The sequence below is a fragment of the Monodon monoceros genome, unplaced genomic scaffold (assembly GCF_005190385.1).
Source record: "Monodon monoceros isolate NGI ecotype Baffin Bay Population unplaced genomic scaffold, NGI_Narwhal_1 Super_Scaffold_12, whole genome shotgun sequence".
NCBI lineage: Eukaryota > Metazoa > Chordata > Mammalia > Artiodactyla > Monodontidae > Monodon > Monodon monoceros.
Genome location: NW_021703768.1, coordinates 165,113,102 through 165,133,939, shown reverse-complemented (window position 1 = coordinate 165,133,939; position 20,838 = coordinate 165,113,102). Strand labels below are relative to the sequence as shown.

Here is a 20,838-nt window from a genome sequence, read left to right as displayed (position 1 = left end):
TAATAGCAGTAATGTTTCAGGGCAGTGTCCTGGTTTAGAAGGATTTCCTGTATGTCGCGCTCTCCTGGAGCCCCATTTGTCTCTGCCTCTGTCGCTGGCCCACCTCCATCTCTTTGTCGGGTTCTCTCGTCTTTCTGTCCCTGGGCTGGGTGTGCGCATGCGTGCGGCTTTCTGTCTCCACCTGGCCATTTTGGAAGAGCTGGGACCAGTCTCATTGAGTAGCCTCCTCCATTTCCTCCTACTCCACTGTCTCTGGCCTGGAGGGCTCCGTGGGGACTGAGTTGGTCCTGGGACAGGTGGGGTCGGTAGCGGGGACCCCTCGGCAGCAAAGCCTTGACTGTGTGCCCCTCGCTGGGCTCCACATGCAGGTGCTACAGCTGTGCTCTTCCTGAGGTATGAATCTGGGAAAGGACGGCCCTGCGAGACATCAGGCTCAGGGCCCTGGTCCAAGGAGGCCCTAAGGTGGGCTGCCTACTGCCTCAGCCCTTTCCTTGCCTGCTCCCTCCTGGACCGGCTGGGGCTTGAATCAGACCCAGAGAGTCAGGAATGAGCTGAGGTGAGAGAACAACAAGAAAACTCACATCCACAGAGAGGTTGCCCTCCCAGGAGCGTGGAAGGAAGTCCTGTGGGCTCTCTCCAGAGCAGAGTGCCAGTAGCAGAGAAGTGGCCTGAGGTGGGATTCGCCATCCCTAAACACACCACAGGGGTGAGTGCACAGGGAGGTGTGGAAGGGCACACCCCAAACACAAGGGGGTAAGGGGCCCTGTTAGCACTTATAAAGCTCCATTTTCTTGATTTGTGACTAGATTTATTATTATTATTTTTTTAGAATTTAAAAAAGAAAAAAAAGTGGTCTTCCCTGGTGGCGCAGTGGTTGAGAGTCCGCCTGCAATGCAGGGGACACGGGTTCGTGCCCCGGTCCGGAAAGATCCCACGGGCCGCGGAGCGGCTGGGCCCGTGAGCCATGGCCGCTGAGCCCGTGCGTCCGGAGCCTGTGCTCCGCAACGGGAGAGGCCACAACAGTGAGAGGCCCGCGTACCGAAAAAAAAAAAAAGTGAAACCATTCTGGGGGCAGCCTGTTTTTTTTCCACCTGCCCCAGTGAGGCAGGAGGCTAGGAACTTGGTCGAGCCGCAGTAGGTCCTGGGCTCTGAAAAGGCTACTATTCTGCCCACCAGCCCCAGCACCCAGGGCTCTTCCTTCCTTCCCAAGTGGCTGCAGGGTCCCCCCACTTCTATCTCTTGGGCCTGTGTCACTCTTCAGGAACCTCCTTGCTGGTCACTCCCCAACGTGAGCAGCTCAACTGTGAGGCCTGTATAGGATGGACACCCTGGTGAGCCGGCTGATTGTGAGGTGGTGGGCGAGGGTGGTGGAGGCAGGGTTACTCCAAAGAGTCGGGCAAAGCCCTGGCCAGTACCAGGGCCCGGTTTTCTGAGGCCACCCCATGTGGTCCCCGTGTGAGAAGATGATTCTTTACCCAATGCCCGCCTTTCCCCTGCCCCACAACCTGCCCTGGCCCCCCTCTGCCACCCTCTCACCAGCTGTCGTGCCCAGGCAAGCATTCTGGAGGTCCCCGTTGTGCCCCTGGTACACAAAGCTTTGAGGACCTGGGGGGCAGGGGCGGGGGGCTTTCCCAAGCTCAGCAAAATATTCACACACACACTCCACCCTGCCCCCAGCCCTCTGTGAGCTCCCACCGCACAATGGGCCCTTGTCTCGGGGCTCCCTCCGAGCAGCTGTGGCACTGGGGCATGAGACAGCCCAGACGGGCTGGCACAGAGCAGGCGACAGCGTCAAGGCAAACCTCCCCCCCACCCCCCGACCGCCCCGTGTTGCCAGGCACTGCCCGTAAGCATAAAGGTGAGGTGGGGGTGGCGTGGGCAGACAGGAACGGCTCTAATTAATGAAGGGAGGGAAGGGGCTGCTCCTCTGGAGCTTGAGCTGGGTAGAGAATGGGGGGCCCTTGGGTCCATCCCAGCTGTGCAAAGAGACAGTCGCTGGCTTCTCTCCTGGGCGCCTCCTTGCCCTGACTCTCAGCCAGTGCGTTCACTCGTGGGCAGCTTGCCCCCAGGGCACATCAGGCAGTGCTTGGAGACCGGTCTTTTGGTTGTCACAACTGGGGTGCTACTGGCATCTAGTGGGGGGGGTGGAGGCTAGAGATGCTACCAAACACCCTGCAGAGCCCAGGATAGCCCCACCACGGTAGTAGCAGTTCCTTCTCTCCCTGGTCTCCTTGGGCTGCTCAGGGAGGGGAGGAGAGTGAAGGTGTTTAGAAGGCTGGAGGGGCAGCTGCTTGCCTGGTGTTCGTGGAGCACTTTGGTTTTGACCCATCCCCACCCTTTGTGTCTCCTGCAGAATCCGGACAATCAGATAGTTCAAACCAGCAAGGAGATGCGGACATCAAACCACTGCCCAACGGTCAGTGCCCCCTGCCCTCCTGCCTGTACCCAGCCTCCCTGGCCTGCTGTGCCCCACACCCTTCTCTGCTCTCCCCGGCCAGGGCAGGCCTGCCCCTGCCATTCCCCTTCACTCAGCTGTCCCTTGACTGAACTTGGGCTGCTATTCAGAGGGGGAGGGCGCTCATCGGTAGCACACCCTAACTCCCAGGGAGATCTGAGACCCCTGAGGGCCAGCCTGGGGCTGGGACATGGGGCATGGGATGGAGCAAGTTGAGGGTGGGGAGAGCTTTGGGGAAACAGGCAGACGTCCCCTCCTGGCCTTGCCTCCACTCACTCACTTGCCCTTTTCCCTCCTCAGGGCACTTAAGTTTCCAGGACTGTTTTGTGACTTCCGGGGTCTGGAATGTGACGGAGCTGGTGAGAGTATCACAGAGTGAGTCCCTCCTTCTGGGCCAGGGCTGAGCCAGCAGGGGTGGGGGTGAAGCGGTGGGACTTGGACCCCACGTAGCCCCCCACTGATGGGGTCTTGGTTGGGGCGGGGGCAGACAGGTTTCCTGGGACACTCTCGGCCTCACTGGCATGGGGCTGGGTGGAATGGAGGCATCCAGAGAGCCCCACCTCTAACCTCCATTGCTTTGGAGGAAAAAAATCGTAACCAAGGACTCTTCCCAACAACCTCCAGCCAGGAGGAGGTTTCCTCAGCGGCCTTCACAGCGAACTCACCCCAGGGCTTCTGGGGAGCTGCTCATGGCAACAAAACAGGCACCCACACTTTCCAAACCTCATCACACTCTCCCTTCTTCCCAGCTCCTGTTGCGACAGCATCAGGGCCCAACTTCTCGCTGGCAGACCTGGAGAGTCCCAGCTACTACAATATAAACCAGGTGACCCTGGGGCGGCGGTCCATCACCTCCCCTCCTTCCACCAGGTGAGCCCCGCACCCCGGCCTTCCCCCAGCCCCCAGGCATCCCAGGCGCTTTGGGCAGCTGTACCACTGGGGCCTGGGTGCTTCAGAACATCATCCATTGTTGAGGGCACTGGCTCCAGAGCTGGGGCTCACTATGCTCCCCAACCCCTGAGATTCCTGCTTTGTGCTGACACAGGCACTCGGCCTTGGGGACACAAACTCAAGCGAGGCATGGCTTTGCCTAGAAGGAGCTCCCTGTGGGCATTGGAGAAGGCCTCTCTCTTGGGGATGCGACATTTGAGCCCAGGGGTCTGGTACAGGCATGGGGTGGATGCTCGAGGTAGAGAGAGCAGCCTTCAACCTGGCCAAGGCTGGGCGGGCTGGCGGGACTGTCCCACGGAGGACTTCAGAGGCCAGAGGAGGGTGTTTAGGGCTTAAAATCCACTGACGGCTTTTAAGTAGAAGATGCTGGGGATATGTGTTCTAGAAAGTACTTCTAGAAGAAGTTAGAGGCTATCCCAGCAGGTTGGAGGGGAGGAGGGCCTGAGTCAGATGGGGGATTGGCCTGAGAGGGAGGGATGGAGTTGAGAGATATTTGGGAGGTAGATATAGTAGGCCCTGGTCAGGCCCTGGTCACGCAGGGCAAGGTGGGATCCTGTCCTTTTTTAAAAAAACCTTGGACATTTTGGTTCATTGTGAGGTTTAGGCATTCATTTTGATATGTTAGAATATTGCATTAAAATGTTGTGATGTTTTCATATTTAATCATACTTTAATATAAAATAACATAATATCACGATGACTGAGTTTTGTGTCACCCCCTGGCATTTCTGTCCCTGGCCAGTGCCTCACACGCCTCGCCCTAGCCGTGGGAGCTGATGGGAAATAGAAGGTGGGGCTGAGGAAGCAGTTGAGGGTTTTGCCCACTTCTTTGACTTGGGCAGCTCCATAGATGATGGATGGTATTGTGACTGAGAAGGGGCTCAAGGAGGAGTGGGTGGGCTGGGCCCAAGGGGCTGTAGGTCTGGCCTTGGGGGGTGGGCACACAGCGAGTGCCCTGAAGTGCTGCTGACAGCGGGCACCCACTCCCCACATGGAAGACTGTCAGCGCAGGCTTCCTCGGCCTGCGTACCAGCACCTCAGCTCATCCTTGGCCCACCTGACCCCTTTCCTCCTTCCCCAGCACCACCAAGCGCCCCAAGTCCATCGATGACAGCGAGATGGAGAGCCCTGTCGATGACGTCTTCTATCCTGGCACAGGCCGCTCCCCAGCAGCTGGCAGCAGCCAGTCCAGCGGGTGGCCCAACGATGTGGATGCAGGTATGGGCGCCACAAGGCCCGACCTGGAGCAAGGGCAGCATGGAGCCTCCTCTTCCCCCTCAGTTTACCTGGCAAACCTCTCACCGTTCCTCCTCCTGTTGGTGGCACTGCCCGTCTTTTCACCCCCTAAGCTTCCAGAGGAGGGCAGACCAGGAGAGCGGAGGCGAGCAGCTGGGTTGTCCCTGAGTGGGCAGTAGAGCCCACAGATGTGGCAGAAGGAAAGCAGAGGCCCCGACCCTGAGCCTCCGGGGCCCTGCAGTGGGGGACGTGGCCTCCCGCTCAGAGCCTCCTCATCCTCCTTCTCTTGGTATTTCTTTAGAGAGGCTGCCCCGGTTCTACGGTCTTCATGGTTTAAAGCCATTTCTCAAACTGGGCACTCTTGACATTTGGGGCCACGGTATTCTCTGTAGCGGGGCCATTTTGTGTCCTGTAGGGTGCTGAGCAGCAGCCCTGACCTCCACCCACTAGATGCCAGGAGCAAACCTCCTCACCAGGTGTGATGACCGAAAAGGTCTCCGGACATTGCTGAATGTCCCCTGGGGGGGACAGGACCTTCCTAAGTTGAGGACCACTGGTCTAAAGGGCCCACCTTCACAGAGAGGAGCAGAGCCTAGTAAAGAGCAAGCAGAATTGTTTTCAGGCCTCCCGATCCTCTCTAACCACACCCTTGCTGGTGAATACACCCACCTTCACCTCCAGTCTTGACAGGAGGTATGGGCACACCTGGAGAGCCCAGGCGGGACAGAGGGGGGCTGTGTGTGTGTACGTATTGCACAGGTGTGCATAAGGAGGCTGCCTGCAGGGTGCTTCTGCCGGACACATTGTTGGTGCAGCCTGTGTGTGTCCTCAAAGTATGGGTGTCTTGGGACCAGGTAGTGCAGACCTCTGTGTACGGGATGTGCATGAGGTGTGTCTGCGTTGGTCAGGCCTGGGGACAGGGGCCTTGTTCTCTGACGCAGGAGGACGAGGGTCTACCTGATGGTGTTTTGCTTGGTATTTTGTAGATGTTCCCCTACCGGGAAGGGCCAAATGGATGGGCAGGGGCCAGGGCTGGGGGAGAAGCAAGACTAAAGGGCAAGGGGGTGCTTCTGCTTTCCTGCTGCCCCAGATGCAACCTCTGGCTTCCGCTCTCAGCAACCTGGGAGGAAGAGAGGACTCACCTCCGGGCCTTGGGCTGAGGGAGAGGGTTAGACCAGCAGCAAGGCTCACCTCTGCCGGACAGCGCTCCGGCACGACTCTGGGTGCCCCTCCCAGGGTGTCGTGGCCAGCACAGCACAGATGCTTCACTGGGGGAACCTCTGGAGGTGCAGAAAGAAGGGCTTGAGAAGGCCCTGAAGACTCCCCAGCTAGGGCCTCAGTGAAGTGTTTCCTCAAGGACTGGTGTGCCTTGAGGGCCATGTCTACTGCTGCTGGCTCCTGAGGCGTGGGCCCCCAGGTCCCTCTGCGCAGACCTGGTTCCCGAGGAACCCTCCCCTCCGCAGTTCCCTCTCTCTCCTTTTCTTGGCTGCCTGCTGTCGAGCTTGCCACTTCTGCTCCTTCCAGCAGTCCCGCCACGCACGGCCCCAGCATCCTCCTGCAGCACCCCCAGCTCCCTCGCCTTCCCCCCTTTTCCTGTGTACTCATCCCCTCCTCCCACCGACCCTGTGCTGTTTTCCTGTTCTGGGACAAATCACCAATTAAGCAGCCCAGCTGCAGGACTGGGAACAGCTGGGGAGGCACTGTGCGGCCATGGGGACAGCTGTGCACAGCTGGTGGAGGCGCTCCCCCCATCGTGCCAGCTATCAGGTGGCACACAGCTGCTGCCAGATAACACCTCTGCTGGCGGCTGGGAGTTCACCCTTTCCCCGCCTCTTCCCTCTGTGGTTAAGACAGCTCTTATTTCTGTGTTCTGAAGCCTCCCCCCGAACCCCCCGCCACCCAGCACACACCCCCCCCCCAACCCAAACCGATTCAGTTTGTGTCCCAATGATGGCAGCTCTGGATATCTGCCCTGACTTCCCCTTATCCCTCCCAGCCTGGGCATAGCCTCAAGGCCCAGCTGAGGACAGGAGACAAGCTCCGCTGGGGGACCTGGCCTGGGGGCCCTGCTTTGTATAGCATCTTGGATGTCATGCCCACTGGGCACAGAGATGACCTTGATTGGCAACATCAGCCTCTTAGAGGGAGAGCTCAAATGGGGTATTCTCTGTGTCCCTGTCTCCTGCTGAATGTCACCCCATCTCTGGTACTGGGAGCCGAGCAAAGCCCTGGAATTACCCATGCTCTGACAGTCCGGCCTTTGGGTCCCCTGACTGAGGAAGTCCTTTCCGGTCTAGCCGTAACCCCTGCACCCGCCCAGGCCCTCCAGCCTCCTCCCTGCTCTCTGGTCAGATGCTGTTTCTCCACTGTGGTCCTTCCCAAGGGCCAATGGCTGTGCTTTTCCTTCCAGTAAGGAGCCCTGGTTTCTTCCCATCGGAACCTCCCAGAGCCCAGGGCCCCTGCGCTGCGCGGGAGCTCAGTTCCCTGACCAGCGATCAAAACCCCGCCCTCACCCCCACCCCACCCCGCATGGAAGCGCGGGAGTCCTAAACCCCTGGACCGCCAGGGGAGTCCCTGGGCCGACTCGCTCTGAAGCTGCTCTCCCGGGCTCCGCCTGCACACCTTCCCTGCCCTCTGGCCCTGCATCCCCCCTTTTACTCTGTTCCCCTTGAGCTCCTTATCTGCTTGTCAGGGGGCAAGATGGGCCCCCTTGCTCACTCCCTGCCCAGTGCACCGAAGGGCCTTATTTTCCTCTCCTGTCGGCAGCACCCACGGCAGGATGGTCTGCACACGGCCTGAGAAACAGAGCCGCAGTCAGGCAAAGGAGGCAGGAGGGAGCCTGGTGGGGGAAGGGGCAGCCGGGAGGGGGCCGAGGAGAGAAGGAGTGAGCTGCTGGCTTCCCACCTTCCCCTGCTCCCTCCCCAGCCCAGCTAAACCTGCCCTGTGTTGCTGATTCCTCCCCCCAGGCCCGGCTTCTCTAAAGAAGTCAGGAAAGCTGGACTTCTGCAGTGCCCTCTCCTCTCAGGGCAGCTCCCCGCGCATGGCTTTCACTCACCACCCGCTGCCTGTGCTTGCTGGAGTCAGACCAGGTGAGAAATGGAGGGCCCGGAGGGGGGCAGTGGGGGTGGCAGAGGAGCCCACATGGGCAACTGGCCAGGCAGAGGGGCCAGGGCCGACCCCGAGTGACAGCCCCAAGCTCTCTGAATGGGCCATGGTATGGCAGTGGGTGGGCATGGGGACGGGCCCTCCCTCCGCAGGAGTGCCTCCTCCAGACCCAGGCTGGCCCTTGGGCCTCCTCACCTTGTTCCTCAGCACTCTCCCCCTTGCTTCTCACACCCCCTGTGCATGATGCATGCTTGTGCGCTGTGTGTGCACGAGTGTGTGTGTTTGCTTGTGTGCGTGCAGCGGATGCGTGTGTGCTCGTGTGTGTGGCACAGGCCTGTCCTGAGGCTTCCTCCCTCCCACTTACCCCTGACTGCGGAAGCCTCAGGCCCATTCCTACGCAGTTCTCCCGTCCTCCCTCCAGCTGTGGGTGGGATAGCACAGGCTTCTCCCTCTGCCCTCCTTTCAGCTCTTGTCTCTCAACTCCTCACAGAGCCCGGGGCCTGTTTCCCCAGCACCAGCCCAGGCTGGTGTGAGCACAGGTTGAGAACAGCACTCCTAGGAGCCCAGGCTCCCTTCTCGGGGCCTCCCTGCTCTTTTCCAGAAGTGAAGGGCTAGGCCAAGGGGGAAGGTGGTACCTGGGCTGCTCCTCAGGGAAAGGAGCTGGCCCTGCTGCCTTGGGAGCTCTCTTGCTTCAGTCTCACGGACAGAGTGCTCGAGGGGAGGATGCCTCCGTGTTCTGGAGGGGATGGAATCGGGCAGGAAGCTGTGGAAGCTGAGTCCTCGGCCTCTTGCCTCTTCCCTCTCTTGGCACCTGTCTGGCAGAAAGAGGCCTGGATTTTTTCTGAACACTGCCCTGTGTCCTGTGTCCACCCTCTGTCTCCTGGGCCCTCCACGGAGAACACTGAGGTCTACCCTCCCGCCTTCTTCCTCAGGGCCTCCTGGCTGGGAGCCCAGAGGCAGCCAGCAGCGGGGCAGGGCGTGGTGGCCGCAAGGTGGGGGCGGGGAGCCCAGGCCCTCTGCACAGGCAGCGGGAGGGCAGCAGGCCCTGCTCAACTCAGCTTTTATGGACTCCAGAGAGAAGCCAAGTTTCTTCAGGCCCCTAATGAAACTGAGAGCAAGAGGGAGCTGATTGGAAACAGACAGGAGGGGGAGGACTTGGCCAGGGAAGAGCTGGGGCCTGCTCCAGGGTGGGAGTTGTGCGTTCGGGGACGTGCGTACGAGCGATGGATGGGGCTGAGCACAGAAGAATGTGGCCTGGGCGGCAGCAGCCAGGTGCACACCCACCGCACGCAGGACATGTGTGTGTGCACTGCAGGGGCCCCTCTTGCACTGGCGCAGGGCTGTGTGTTTATCTGCAGCCCCACAGAACTGTCTGTCTCCTCATCAAGGCTCCCCACCCAGGCCCCGGACCGGGGTGAGGTGAGTGAGGCACTCACCTCGGCACAAAATGTCAGGGAGCCCCTAAAATCTCAGTCATCAAGATAAATTTTATTTTAATGCAGTATTTCTAAAAATTAAAACGATTGCAAAGATACACGATGAGCAAATGTCAATATTTTAAATAAAAGATCGGACCGACCTTGTGCTTGCATGACCCTCACTTACCTCACCCTAGCTCTGGCCCTGGTTCCAATCAAACTTTATTTACAAAGATAAGTAGCTGGTCTGTGGGCCCCGGTTTGCCTATCTGACTTTTTAAAATATTGCATTAAAATGTTATTTATCTTGATTTGCTGAGTTATTTGGCACCATCTTAACTTTCACACTAGCGGCCAGTGCCTCGCTCTCCTCGCTCTGGTCCCTGCCTTGCTCCTGCCCGTTCTCTGGATCCAAAGTGCCTCTGACCAGCAGTTCTCCTTGTCTTCAGTGCCCCCCACCCTTCAGGCCTCCTAGGCCCTGACGATGCCCTTTTCTTCCTGCCACGTGCATGCAGGGAGCCCACGGGCCACAGCATCAGCGCTGCACTTCCCCTCCACATCCATCATCCAGCAGTCGAGCCCATACTTCACGCACCCGACCATCCGCTACCACCACCACCATGGGCAGGACTCGCTGAAGGAGTTTGTGCAGTTTGTGTGCTCGGATGGCTCGGGCCAGGCCACCGGACAGGTGAGTCCAGAGGACCCCACGAGCCCCTCTACAGCTCATCTTTGCGTCTGTCTGTCTGTCTCAGGGCTCACAGGGAGAGGGCCCAAAAGCTGGGAGCCCACCTGGGGCTGCAGCAGCAGAGAGCCGGTAGTGCCGAACACCTCGATCTTCTGGGTCTGGGAGTAGGGGTCCACGTATCAGGCCGGGGCCTGTTTGTCATGGTCCAGAGATGAGGGGGCAGTGGCTGGGCCCACCTTGCTTGGGCTTTTCGCCCTCCTTGTGGTCTTTTCCTCTAGCAGGAGTGTACCCATGATCTGTCCAACCTGGGCCCAGGCCCCTTAGCTCCTAACACCCCTCTTAAACCTCAGGGCTGCAGGGATTTGGTAGGTTCTAGACCAAGGTTTCCCACTATTGACACTTGGGGTTCTTCATTCTCTGTTGTGTGGGGATGTCCTGTGCACTGTGGGGTACTGAGCGGCATCCCTGGCCCCCACCCACTCTGTGCCAGCAACACCGCCCCTTCCCCAGCTGTGTTGATCATGAATGTCTCCAGATTTCGGTGTGCCCTGGGGGCATCATCATCCCCCAGTGAGAAGCCCTTAGTAGAGGGCAGGCCTAGTTCCACAGGGTCTTTCATGAGACTCCTGTTGGCAGGACTCTTAACAAGGGGTTCTCAGGTCAGTCATGGTTCTGGAGTGAAGCCTTCTGCTCCTCAGCCTGGGAGAGAGACTGGCTCCCCATGGAGCTCTGTGGCCCTACTGTCCTTCTCCGTCAGCAAGCCCCGGGGCCTGGTCACTGATGAGCAGAAACACAGAGCCACTCAGCAAAGGAATTATCCCAGACGGCAGTGGGCCAAAGGTGACCCTTCTGTGGGACGGTGGTCCTTGTTTAGTCCCTGGGAGACCATTCCAGGTTGGGGCATGGTGGTCTCTAGACCTCTGGGAATGTTCTGGAACTCCAGCAGCATGCTGTGCTATGAGAAGGCCCAGCTCCTTTCTCCACAGTTGGTCCAGCCTGGAACCCCACTGTGAGAGATCAGATGGGGAGGACACTCAAAGTGCCTTGGTAGGGAAAGACATTGGGAAGCCCATGCCAGAGGCAGCCCAGCGAGAGCAGCGGCCCTCCGCTCAGCCTGGTGCGGCCTCAGGGCGCCCTGCGCGGTGCTGGTGTATTGATCTGGGGCAGGGCCGTGGCTCAGCCTCCTTGCTCTCGCTGTCTAGGACAGAAGCCAGTCTCCTTCCCTACCTCCCACTCTTCTTCCTCTTCCACTTTTCTCATCTTTCTCTCCCCTTTGCCCTGCAAGGGTTTCTTTTGCTGGCTCTGCAGCTCCTTAGCACACTCAGAGCTTCGCCCACCTCTCTGGACAAGCTCTGTCCACTCTTAGGGGCATGGAGGGAAAAGTGGACATGACTCCAACAGCTTCCGTGCTTCCTTCAGAGATGCTGGCAGAGTCTACGGGAGCTGCCAGCATGTGTCCCAGCCCCCAAGGGGCCTGGGGTCTGGAATATGGATCAGAGAGGCCAGGAACCCTTCCGTGCCTGCTTCTCACCTAAGGACGCAGCTGGGGTTTGGAATCAAAATGACAGCCACCTGGGGGACCAACTTAGCCCAAAGAGCCTAAGCTGACCCACAGGACCCTCAAGAGTGTGGGTCAGTCCATCCCTGGGCATCCTGAGGGCCAGGTCTTGAGCCTCTCCCTGATCAAGGGCTCAGGAATTCCCTGGAGGTCCAGTGGTTAGGACCCTGTGCTTTCACGGCCCAGGGCCCTGGTTCAGTGCCTGGTCGGGGAACTAAGATCCCACAAGCTGTGTGGCGTGGCCAAAAAATAAATTAAAAAAAGATCAAGGGCTCACTTGGCCTAGACGGTTCTCTTCTCAAGGCAGGTGCCTGCTTGGAGTATACTGCAGACAAAACGCTACCGACAGGGGAGCAAACAGCCCCTCTGGTTAAACAGAGAGTCTAGTTCGGCTGGAGAGCAGTCTCTGCAGGTTTCCTCTCGTGGCCTGTTGTGCCCAAGAGTTGGGGGGTGGGGCTTGAATTCTGCAGTGAGTCTGCTCCATTGGGCCCAGTTTCTGAGAGGAGGCTAGAGATGGCACCACGCTATGGAGGAGGGGCGAGCCAGAGAGAGGCCCTGGGCTCTGCAGCTGACCTGGTGGCAGACGGTGGCGGTACAGGGCTGTGCTTGCTCCATAGCCACCTCCAGAGTAGTAGTTCTCAGCATGTATGCGAGTCACTTGGAGGCCTCACTAACACACAGGTAGCTGGGCCTCACCTAATTCTGATTCAGCAGTTCTGGTGTGGGGCCGAGAATCTGCATTCCGCCCCCCCCCCAAGTTCCCAGGTGATGCTGCTTCTGGTCAGCGGACCCACTTTTAGAACCATTGATCTAGAGACTAGAGGAGTAAATTCCTAATCTCCTTGAGAATCTGAAGTTATGGATCATCTTTGCAGAAAAATACATGCATACAAAATTTTACAGACAACTTGCAGACTGGTTCCCAGGCACCTCTTAGACCTCAGCGTAAGGCCCTGATTGAGAAAACCACATCGGTAAAGGCCAAGGTCAAATGGAGACCACCACTTAGAGGACATGCAAAGGGCAGAAAGAGGATACCTGGTTAGCTGTATTTCTGTCATAGAGAAGAGGCCACCAGGTGAGCACGATGGAGAAGTTGCAGGGCCTGATGGGAGAGTATGACTCTGGGAGGCAGAAAGCCTGGTACTAGCTCAGCCTTGACCACCAGCGCCAGAATGGCCAGGCCCGCATCTTCATCTGTCAGATGAATGTGAGGAGCTCTCCCAGCCCCTAGGTTCCTTCTAAGATCTTAACTCACAAGGTCTTAAGGCACTGCAAAGTCACAAGACCTTGAGATTTTTAAAACCTCAACTTGTACCCCAACCAGAGCTGAGACATCCTAGCCTGGCTGGGACTTGCTTCCAGAAACTGAATGTTGTAAATCAGCAGGTTTCGACGTCTGGCCATATTGGGCTAGGATTTGCTTTATTGGATGGGGTTAGTGATTTAGATCCTCCTAGGCAGAGACAGGCTCTGAGGAACCAGAGGCTGCCCTATGGGAGCAAGGGCTGCCTGGAAAGCTCCCGTGTCCCAGCCCCCCCTGGAGCCCAAGCTCAGGACAGCCCGGAGAGAAGAAGTGAGGCTGTGAATCTGTTGGGATCATTCCGTTTCCTGCCCTGATGGAAGAATGAGATAGGAACAAGATAGACTGTGGAAATGAGGGAAGGCAGTTTCCATGTGTATGTCAGAACCACCCTGCAGAGCCGGAAACCCTTGCTCTCTGGCCGGTGCTGTTGCTTGGAACTGAAAGGTCCATTTCCAAAATGACACCCAGCACAAAGGGTCTTCAGCCCAGGACACCAATAAGCACGAGAGGCAGCCACTGCTTGCTTTTGTCACGGGCCTCTGAGTGGGCAGGAAAGATCAAGTCGAGGGAACCGTTTGGAGGGACGGTGTCAGACCTAGGTGACTGGTCACTGGAGGGTGGGACAGCAGAAACTCAGAAGGGCATGGCCTGCGCGGTTCAGCCATGGGGCTCTGTGGTTTTAAAGTGCAGCAGGATGGACTAAGTTGATTCAACTCAGTCAGTGGGACTTGAGTGCTACATGCTTGGGCCACACAGAGGTGACATTCCACCTGCTTGTTGGGGAGCCTTGGAGGCAGTCTGCTTCAGAGGCTCCAGTGGAGGTCAACAGTGTCCTGGAAGAACAAGAGAGAGAGAGAGATGGTTGGTGATTCAGGACATCTGGCTGGTCCCCATGCTGGGGATGGTGTTTTCTGAGCAGGCTTTGAAGGGTGTGAGAAAGGGTATTCTAGAACAGTGGGTTCTGCAGTTAGCAAGTGTGCAGCCCCGACTGCTTAGGCTGTGTTCTGGAAACCCCAGTAGGTTTACAATGGGAAGTACTCAGTGGGGAGGGAGTGTAGGGGCATGAGTGCTGGAAGACCCCATCTGGGCTCTATCACGGCGGCCTTGCGTGCCTGGCCGGGGAGATTATGTTTTATGTCAGATGTAGTCGTAGCTGTGGAAGGTTTTAGGGCATCGGAGAAGTCTGAACTCCTTTGGGTTCGGGAAGAGGGTTAATGAGTCTGTTGGAAAGAATCCGTAGGATCCTAGGAGTTAGACAGACGTGACTCTGACTTTCAGGCCTTTCCAATTACAGCCGGGTGACCTTGGCTAGACCACTTAATCATGAAGAGCCTCAGTATCCCCTGTTGTGAAAGGCGGAGAGTAGAGCTTCCCTTGCAGCAAGGTTTCTCAGCCACAGCACTGTTAATCTTTGGGCCAATAAGCCTCTGTCCTGGGGGCTGCCCTGTGTGTTGTAGGGTGTTGAACAGCATCCTCAACCTCCATCCCCAAGCTGTGCTAAGCGGAGTGTCTCCAGACACTGTCAATACCCAGAACTGCCCTGAAGCAAGAACCACTGCCTTACAGGGTGGTTGGAGGGTTGGACACAACCTGAGTGAAGGGCCTGGGACAGAGCCAGGTGCCAAGGGTGCTGAGCTGCTGATCACACTGTCGGCAGGGGGAGGCCCCTTGGGAGTCTCACTGTCATAGTCCAGGTGAGACCAGTTAGGAGAGAAGGACGACCTGGCTGGACACGTCTAGGGGTGGGCCCCACAGGGTCTGCCCACCAACAGAAGGAGGAGCGTAGGAACCTCCCAAGGTCCTAAACCTGGGTGGCTGGGAGGGCAGAGGTTTGACCCACAGGAGAGGGACCAGTTTAGGATGAAAAGCTGTGGCCTGGCCCCCTTGAGCCCTGGCTGCAGGTGGTCATGGAGGGCACTGCCCAGAGCAGCAGGAGGCGTGGAGCCCAGGGAAGCTGTGTCTGCAAGAGGCTGGGAACCTCTGCCCTTCCTTGTGGTTCCTACACCCCCTGAAGCCCAAAGGCTGATTGAACACAAGGCCACACATGGGGCCTGGAGGAGGAAACTCAAGTGTAGGGCACAAGAGGGAATAAAGGACAATTAGTGGATCTGGTGACCAGACATCCCCAGCTTCTGAGGGAAAGCCACTCAAAGAACCTTGTGGGAACCAGAGCTGCCAGCAATGGATTTTCCTCTTGGGCTGTTCTGTAGCAGATAAGCCAGCACCCCACTGTCCTCGGGCTACCAGAGCCCAGGGCATGCTCCCTGGCATCCCCCCGAGGCCATGACATGGGGCAGATGCTGGTGGGACCTGTGGTCCTTGGTTGGGTCTGCTGGTCCTACCCCAGGGGCCCACGGAGGGGAGGCATGTGTGTGTTTTAGGGGGGCACAGGAGGTAAGCTGGTACATCTTTCCTGCCATAGGAGAAGGTCTTCAAGAGCGTGAGAGTTCTGAGTGCAGCTGCTTGTACGGCTAGGTGGCATGTTTCGGTACCTAAAACCTGTTCCCTAAGAAATAACAAACCACCCGTCGGACATCCCCCTTCCTCCCTCCCACAACTTCAAAAGAGAACTAAAAAAAAAAAAAAAAAAAAAAAAAAAAAGAGAGAAACACCTGAGAGACCAAATAGAGGCCTCACGCCCTCACCAACCCTGTGCCCTGGAGGAGAGAATCCCGTCCTGCATCACCTTCCGCCGGGAGCGCCCGCTCTCAGGAGCGAGCTGGCGTGGCCGCGCAGGGGAGCGTGTGTCTGTGTGTGATGTGCCTTCATGCGTCACTCTATTTATGTTGTTCGCAGCCCAACGGTAGCGGCCAGGGCAAAGTCCCGGGGTCATTTTTGCTACCACCGCCGCCTCCAGTGGCCAGACCTGTGCCCCTTCCTATGCCTGATTCCAAATCCACCAGCACTGCCCCAGACGGCGCCGCCTTGACTCCTCCATCACCTTGTAAGTGGACGATGAAACCGAAACCACAACGCCCAGCGTCCCCAGCCCATCCAAACAGTCTCCACTGCAAAAAGAAAAGCCCCCTCCCTCACTGCCAAAGCCCCCCAACCCAGAGTGCCACGGAGCCTCCCACCCAGACAAGAGCAGAGCTGAGCCCCCCAACCACGGCCTCCTGGGCCTTAGTTGCACCAGCCAGCACCCCACTAGCCCCCCTGCCCGCCCGCTGCTCCCAGCTGGGGCCCGTGGCCCAGGCCCCTCCGGGGGGCGGGAGAGGGAGCACAGTGGGGCACACAGGCCAGGGGTGCTGGCCAGGGGGGGAGGGGGGAGGGGAGGCACAGCCATGCCATCTTCATGCCTAATTGCTGTTTTTTCATTTTTTGTTTTTTCGTTTTTTGATTTTTTTGTTGTTTCGTTGTGCCCCCCCCCCCACACCAAGAAAATTAAATGTGACCACAAGGCGACGCCACCACCATCCCCTTTTTGCCTTTGCCCCCCTCACCTCCATTCTGGGTCCCTCAGGCCTCTAAAGGTGCAGCAGGCCAGCCCCTGATCCCCTCCCCTTCAGCCTTCAGTCTCACATTTGGTTTCTCGTTGTTCCTCTTTTTTTTTCCCCCCCTTCCCATCCCTCTCCCTTCCCTCAATTTCTTCCCCAGGTTGGATGTTCCAAGGACAAGGAAGGGCTCTGGGCCTTGGCTTACTTCATCTCTTTCTCTCTCTCTCTTTCTTTTTTTTTTTTTTTTTTTTTAAACCGATGACAAATTTTGTCAAAGGGAAGAGAAAAATCTGAGTTGAGAGGCCCAAGCTAGACCCGACGACGCTTGAAGGACAGGAGAGGCGGAGGGTGGGCGGCGTGCCGTCTGTGGGACTGTGGGCGGGGGGTGGGCAGCGCTTCGGGCGCTCTGGGGGCTGGCAGGCCGTGGGCCAGGACTTCGGGACAGCGGCGGAAGGGGTGGCCCATCTCACCACTTTTCTTCGTCTCGCGCTCTCTGTCTCACCTTCTTTTTTCTTGGTTTGAGTTCTTTTCCCCTGTCCATCCTCTTCATGCCATCTTCTCATCTGCATTCGCCACAAGACACGAAGTCATGGTCATGGTCATTGGAGGTGGGCAGGGTGGGAGAGGGGGAGCCAGGCTGCGGGGTGGCTGGGGGCCACTTATGGACAGAATCTGGTGAGCACGGGGTCCCTGGGGTGTATCTGGTGCAGGGGGTGGTGGGGTGGGGGCTCCCAGTTAGCTGTGACACTCCTCGTCCTCTCTGGGGGCATCCTTCCTCCTGAGGGTGCAGCGCCAGTCCCCTCCCATAGGGCTCCAGCCAGACAACCCAAGAAGAGCTCCTGGGTATTTGGCCCATTTAGCCCCCCAGACCCTAGAACAGTTGCCCCTGGTGCCCAAGCCCTGGGCCTTTACCAGGCCCTCTGGCCGCCGCCTCGTCTTGTACCTCGGGTCCCTGGGAACAGCAGGACCATAGGACCTGGCTCATCCATCAAAGGAGGAGAATGTCTGCCGGGCCTGAGCCTTGGCCCCGCTGTGCCTGAGCCAGCAGCCAGCTCCCAGACCCCTCTCTGACCCTGACCCACCCGGCTCAGCCCTCTATTGGGACCCTTCAAGTTTCCCAAACCACCGGCCCAGTCCTTGGGCCCAGAGTGGTAAGTGGTGTAGCACCCAACTAGGCACCCCAGTTGGAGGGGTGGCCTGGCTGAGATGGCCTTCTCCGAGCAGGATGGGGCCAGTCTGCCAGAACTCCCACCCTCCCCGGCTCCCTCTTCTCCAGACCCAAGAGGGCCAGTAGGAAAGCAAGGGTACTTGCTTCGGGTGCTCTGGGACGAGGGGTATCCCTGGCCCTGCCTAGTGCCTGTTTAGGGGACAGAAGTGGGCCCATGGGGCCTCAGCTATAGCCTCCAGGGCCATGAAAGAGGATACCTGGCTGCAACGGAGTGCCAGGGGTGGGGGACTGTGTGCTCCTGGTCCAGTGAGAGGATGAGGGGGCCCCTCGGGCCTGTCCTTCCCACTGCCAGCTTAAAGCCCAGGCAACATGGTCTAACCTAGTCTCTCCCTCTCTCAGCAGTCCCAAAGGGCAGTGCCCGGGCAGGCTCCAAGTCCTCACGGGGTCTCTCCCTCTCTCCCCTGCTCCCCACAGCATTCGCAACGACAGGCGCCTCCTCTGCCAACCGGTTTGTCAGCATCGGACCCCGGGACGGCAACTTTCTGAACATCCCACAGCAGTCTCAGGTAGGAGGCCCTGCCCACCAGGTGGATGCAGGCAGGGGTGGGGGCATCTTGGTGTCTGGGAGGAGGCAGGGATCCTTGGGGCAGTCCGGGAGAAGAGGCTGGGGCAGGGCTGGAAGGCTCAGGCTTTTGCATGCCCAGCTGAGCCTGCCTCCCCAGGCAGCCCCCAGGCCCCCTGGCTAATCAGCTAATTGGATAATTAGCTCTGACAGCCCTGGCCCTGGGGAAGGCAGCCAAGGACCCAAGGCTAGAGGCGCTCTGGGCCAGGCCTGGTGGAAGCAAAGATGGAAGCAGGAGGCTCCATCCGGAGGAGGACAGGGTCTGCCTTGTTGCTTTCCTTTTGCTCCGGCTGGATGCCCTAGCCCCTGGCCCTCCCCTCTTCCTTGGTTTTGGGTGGGCTGGGTTGGGGGTGGAGGAGGGGCAGAGGCGGCCTGGTGGGCCACATGCCCAGAGACTCTGGCACCGAGGGTAAGGCAGGGCTCAAAGCCGCCCTGGAGGGGCGGCTCCCCCACGTCCTATGAATCCTGTTAGAGGGGAGGCCAGGCTGCTGGAGCCCCCAGTCCTGCTGCCATCTGCCCCCAGTTCTCACAAGGAAATGCCACCCCTCCAGCCCTCCTGCTGGAGGCCCCTGGACCTGGTTTTGCACAGGCATCTTTGCACACACATGCACGCAGGCCCTCTCCTCCCTGTGCCTGTGTCCCCAAGAGGCTGGGAATAGCCTGTAGAGCCCAGGGCCCTCAGGGCACAGGGACCAGCCTCTGGAGCAGGGCAGAGGCAGCTTTTACAGTATGAGGCTTCTGGGGAATGGAGGGGAGGGGAGCATGCAAATATCTTTTTCTTTTGCACATTTTACAAAAACACACCCTGTGAGCCCAGGGCCTTGGAGGCTTCCTCAGCCCTGGGAACACCTCTTTCAGCTTCTGCTCCCTCTTTGCTCTGAGGCCCAAGTCCAAAGAAAGTTGGTGGATGGAAGTTTTGTGTGTGTGGTTTAAGGTTTTGTTTTTTTCCCTTTTCCTTTCCCTCCCTAAAAAAAAAAAAAAAGAAAGCCAAAAAACTTTGTCAAACTTCAAACTTCAGAGCTCCCTAGTGGCAAGGAGGGGAGGGGAGGAGAACTTCAACCCCCTCCAGCTTCCCACCCCCTTTCCCCAGAGTCACGTCTGACCCGTCTGGTTTCCAGGAGCAACCAGACATGATGTAACACCCAGATGAACTTGAACTTGGGGGTGTTGAGAAGAAAAACAATGGCTCCGAGCAGGGGCTGGAGCCAGCCCCCTCCGCTCTGTGCCAGGGAGGCCAAGAGAGCCCTGCTGGTAGAGGGCAGGAGGGGGTGCCAGAGGAAGGGACAGCAGGAGGGCCTCCCCTCCTGGCTCTGGGCTGGCACCAGGCGGCAGGGCTCTGGTGCCCCTGCCTGCCCACCCTCCCTCCCGCTGTCCGCCCTGCAGCTCTGACTGCATATGCGCTTGCTCACTCTCGGGGACCACTGCCATGAGCCCTCCCCATTCACCCCATTTCCGCTTCCACATGCTTTCCCTTCTTCACTTTCTCTGCTCACTTTGCTTGGATGTTGGGGCCAACTCAGAATCTGAGGCAAGTTTGGGAAACAGTTTTTCTTCCCCTTGTTCCTACAAGGAGCCTTGGGCCGGGGCCCTGAGCAGGCAGGTGTGTCTGGGGATGGGGGTTGGGGGGCCGGAGTCGGACAAGCCGAGCGAGCGGGGAGCCCTCGGGCCTGGGGGCAGGCAGGCGGCTGCAGCGGGCGCAGGGGGTCCAGTGGGGGGCGGTTTCCACAGTAACCAGTGACTTTAGCTGATCTCTGGAGCACCAGATGGAGAGAGAACAATAGAATGAGGGAAGAAAAGAGAATTTTACCAATTTTGTCATTCCCTGGGCAGCGTTTTTTACTTAGTTTTAATCAATTTTGGACCTGGCTCAGGAAGCAGGGAGGGGTGAGCAGAAAAAGCCGCTCCGTGCTTGGCAGCAGATCCCCCATTTCTGGGACCCGTGGGGAGGCACCAGGGAGTCCCGTTGGAGTTGTCTTTGTCCCTGACTCCAGGCCTGGAACCAGAGTCTTCCTCCTCTGAGGGGAGGGCCCCTCAATCTGAGCACGTCCCCCCGCCCCCCGCCACTGTGCAGCTCAGGAGACCCCAACGGGGCCAGTCTGGGGCCTTGGCTTGGCCTGCCAAGGGCATCGAGGCCAAGCAGATCCTCCCTGCACTGGTTGTCCCTGGCCTCTTTTCCCTCACAGGAAGGGGGAGGGGCAGGCTCACAGCCAGGGTGATGGTGTAAGGGTTCTGGTGTAGTCTTCCCTCGGGAAGGTGTGTGTGTGTGTGTGTGTGTGTGTGTGTGTGTGGGTGGGTGTCCCAGAGAACACTAACACCCGAGCCTGCAGGGACAGGGGGCTCACTAGGGCAGCTCCCCTATTCCTCCGGCCAGGACCAAAGCCTGGGAGCTGGCTGCTGAACCAGCCCTCCCCCAGCCACTCTGAGAATGCCTCAGGCCTGGGTTTCCTCCACACCTTGCTAGGCCCCCATGAGCCTCCATTTGGCCTAAAATCAGTCGATGGGGTTGAACTTTGGGCAGGTGCTCCAGGAGCTCCATCAAAGGAGGGCAGGTCTCCTCTCTGCATGTTGTCCAGTACATGGCAGGAAGTGTAGTATCTCTGCCCACCCAGTAAATGCTAGCAGTGCCCCCAGTCATTGTGGCAACCCCAAACCCCCGTGTTTCCAAATGCCCTCCATCTGCACTATCCAGTGTGGTGGCCACTGGCCACATGTGGCTGTTTAAATTAAATAACTAGAGAAAAATTTAGTCCCTTGGTCACACTAGCCATATTTCAAGTGCTTAGAAGCCATGCATTGTTAGTGGCTACTGCATTGGACAGCACAAATAGAGAATATTTCCATTGTCCCATAAAGTTCTAGATGATCTCCGAGGCCCTTTCTTCTTTTTTCCAGTT

The 20,838-nt window shown here is 58.3% G+C and overlaps 1 protein-coding gene across 5 annotated transcripts in view; it reads left to right on the top strand.

Moving 5' to 3' along the window:
- NFIX (nuclear factor I X) overlaps nt 1-20,838 on the top strand; it is a 96,487-nt gene that overhangs the window by 71,386 nt on the left and 4,263 nt on the right. For 2 of the 5 annotated variants that reach the window (XM_029216303.1, XM_029216307.1), the window contains exons 3-10: nt 2,354-2,416; nt 2,756-2,830; nt 3,205-3,325; nt 4,488-4,624; nt 7,609-7,731; nt 9,681-9,856; nt 15,514-15,661; nt 17,797-17,888. In XM_029216303.1, the coding sequence (XP_029072136.1) occupies nt 2,354-2,416; nt 2,756-2,830; nt 3,205-3,325; nt 4,488-4,624; nt 7,609-7,731; nt 9,681-9,856; nt 15,514-15,661; nt 17,797-17,888 (935 nt within the window). The remainder of the gene's footprint in view (nt 1-2,353; nt 2,417-2,755; nt 2,831-3,204; nt 3,326-4,487; nt 4,625-7,608; nt 7,732-9,680; nt 9,857-15,513; nt 15,662-17,796; nt 17,889-20,838) is intronic. The other 3 variants (XM_029216304.1, XM_029216305.1, XM_029216306.1) reach the window with 2 other exon arrangements.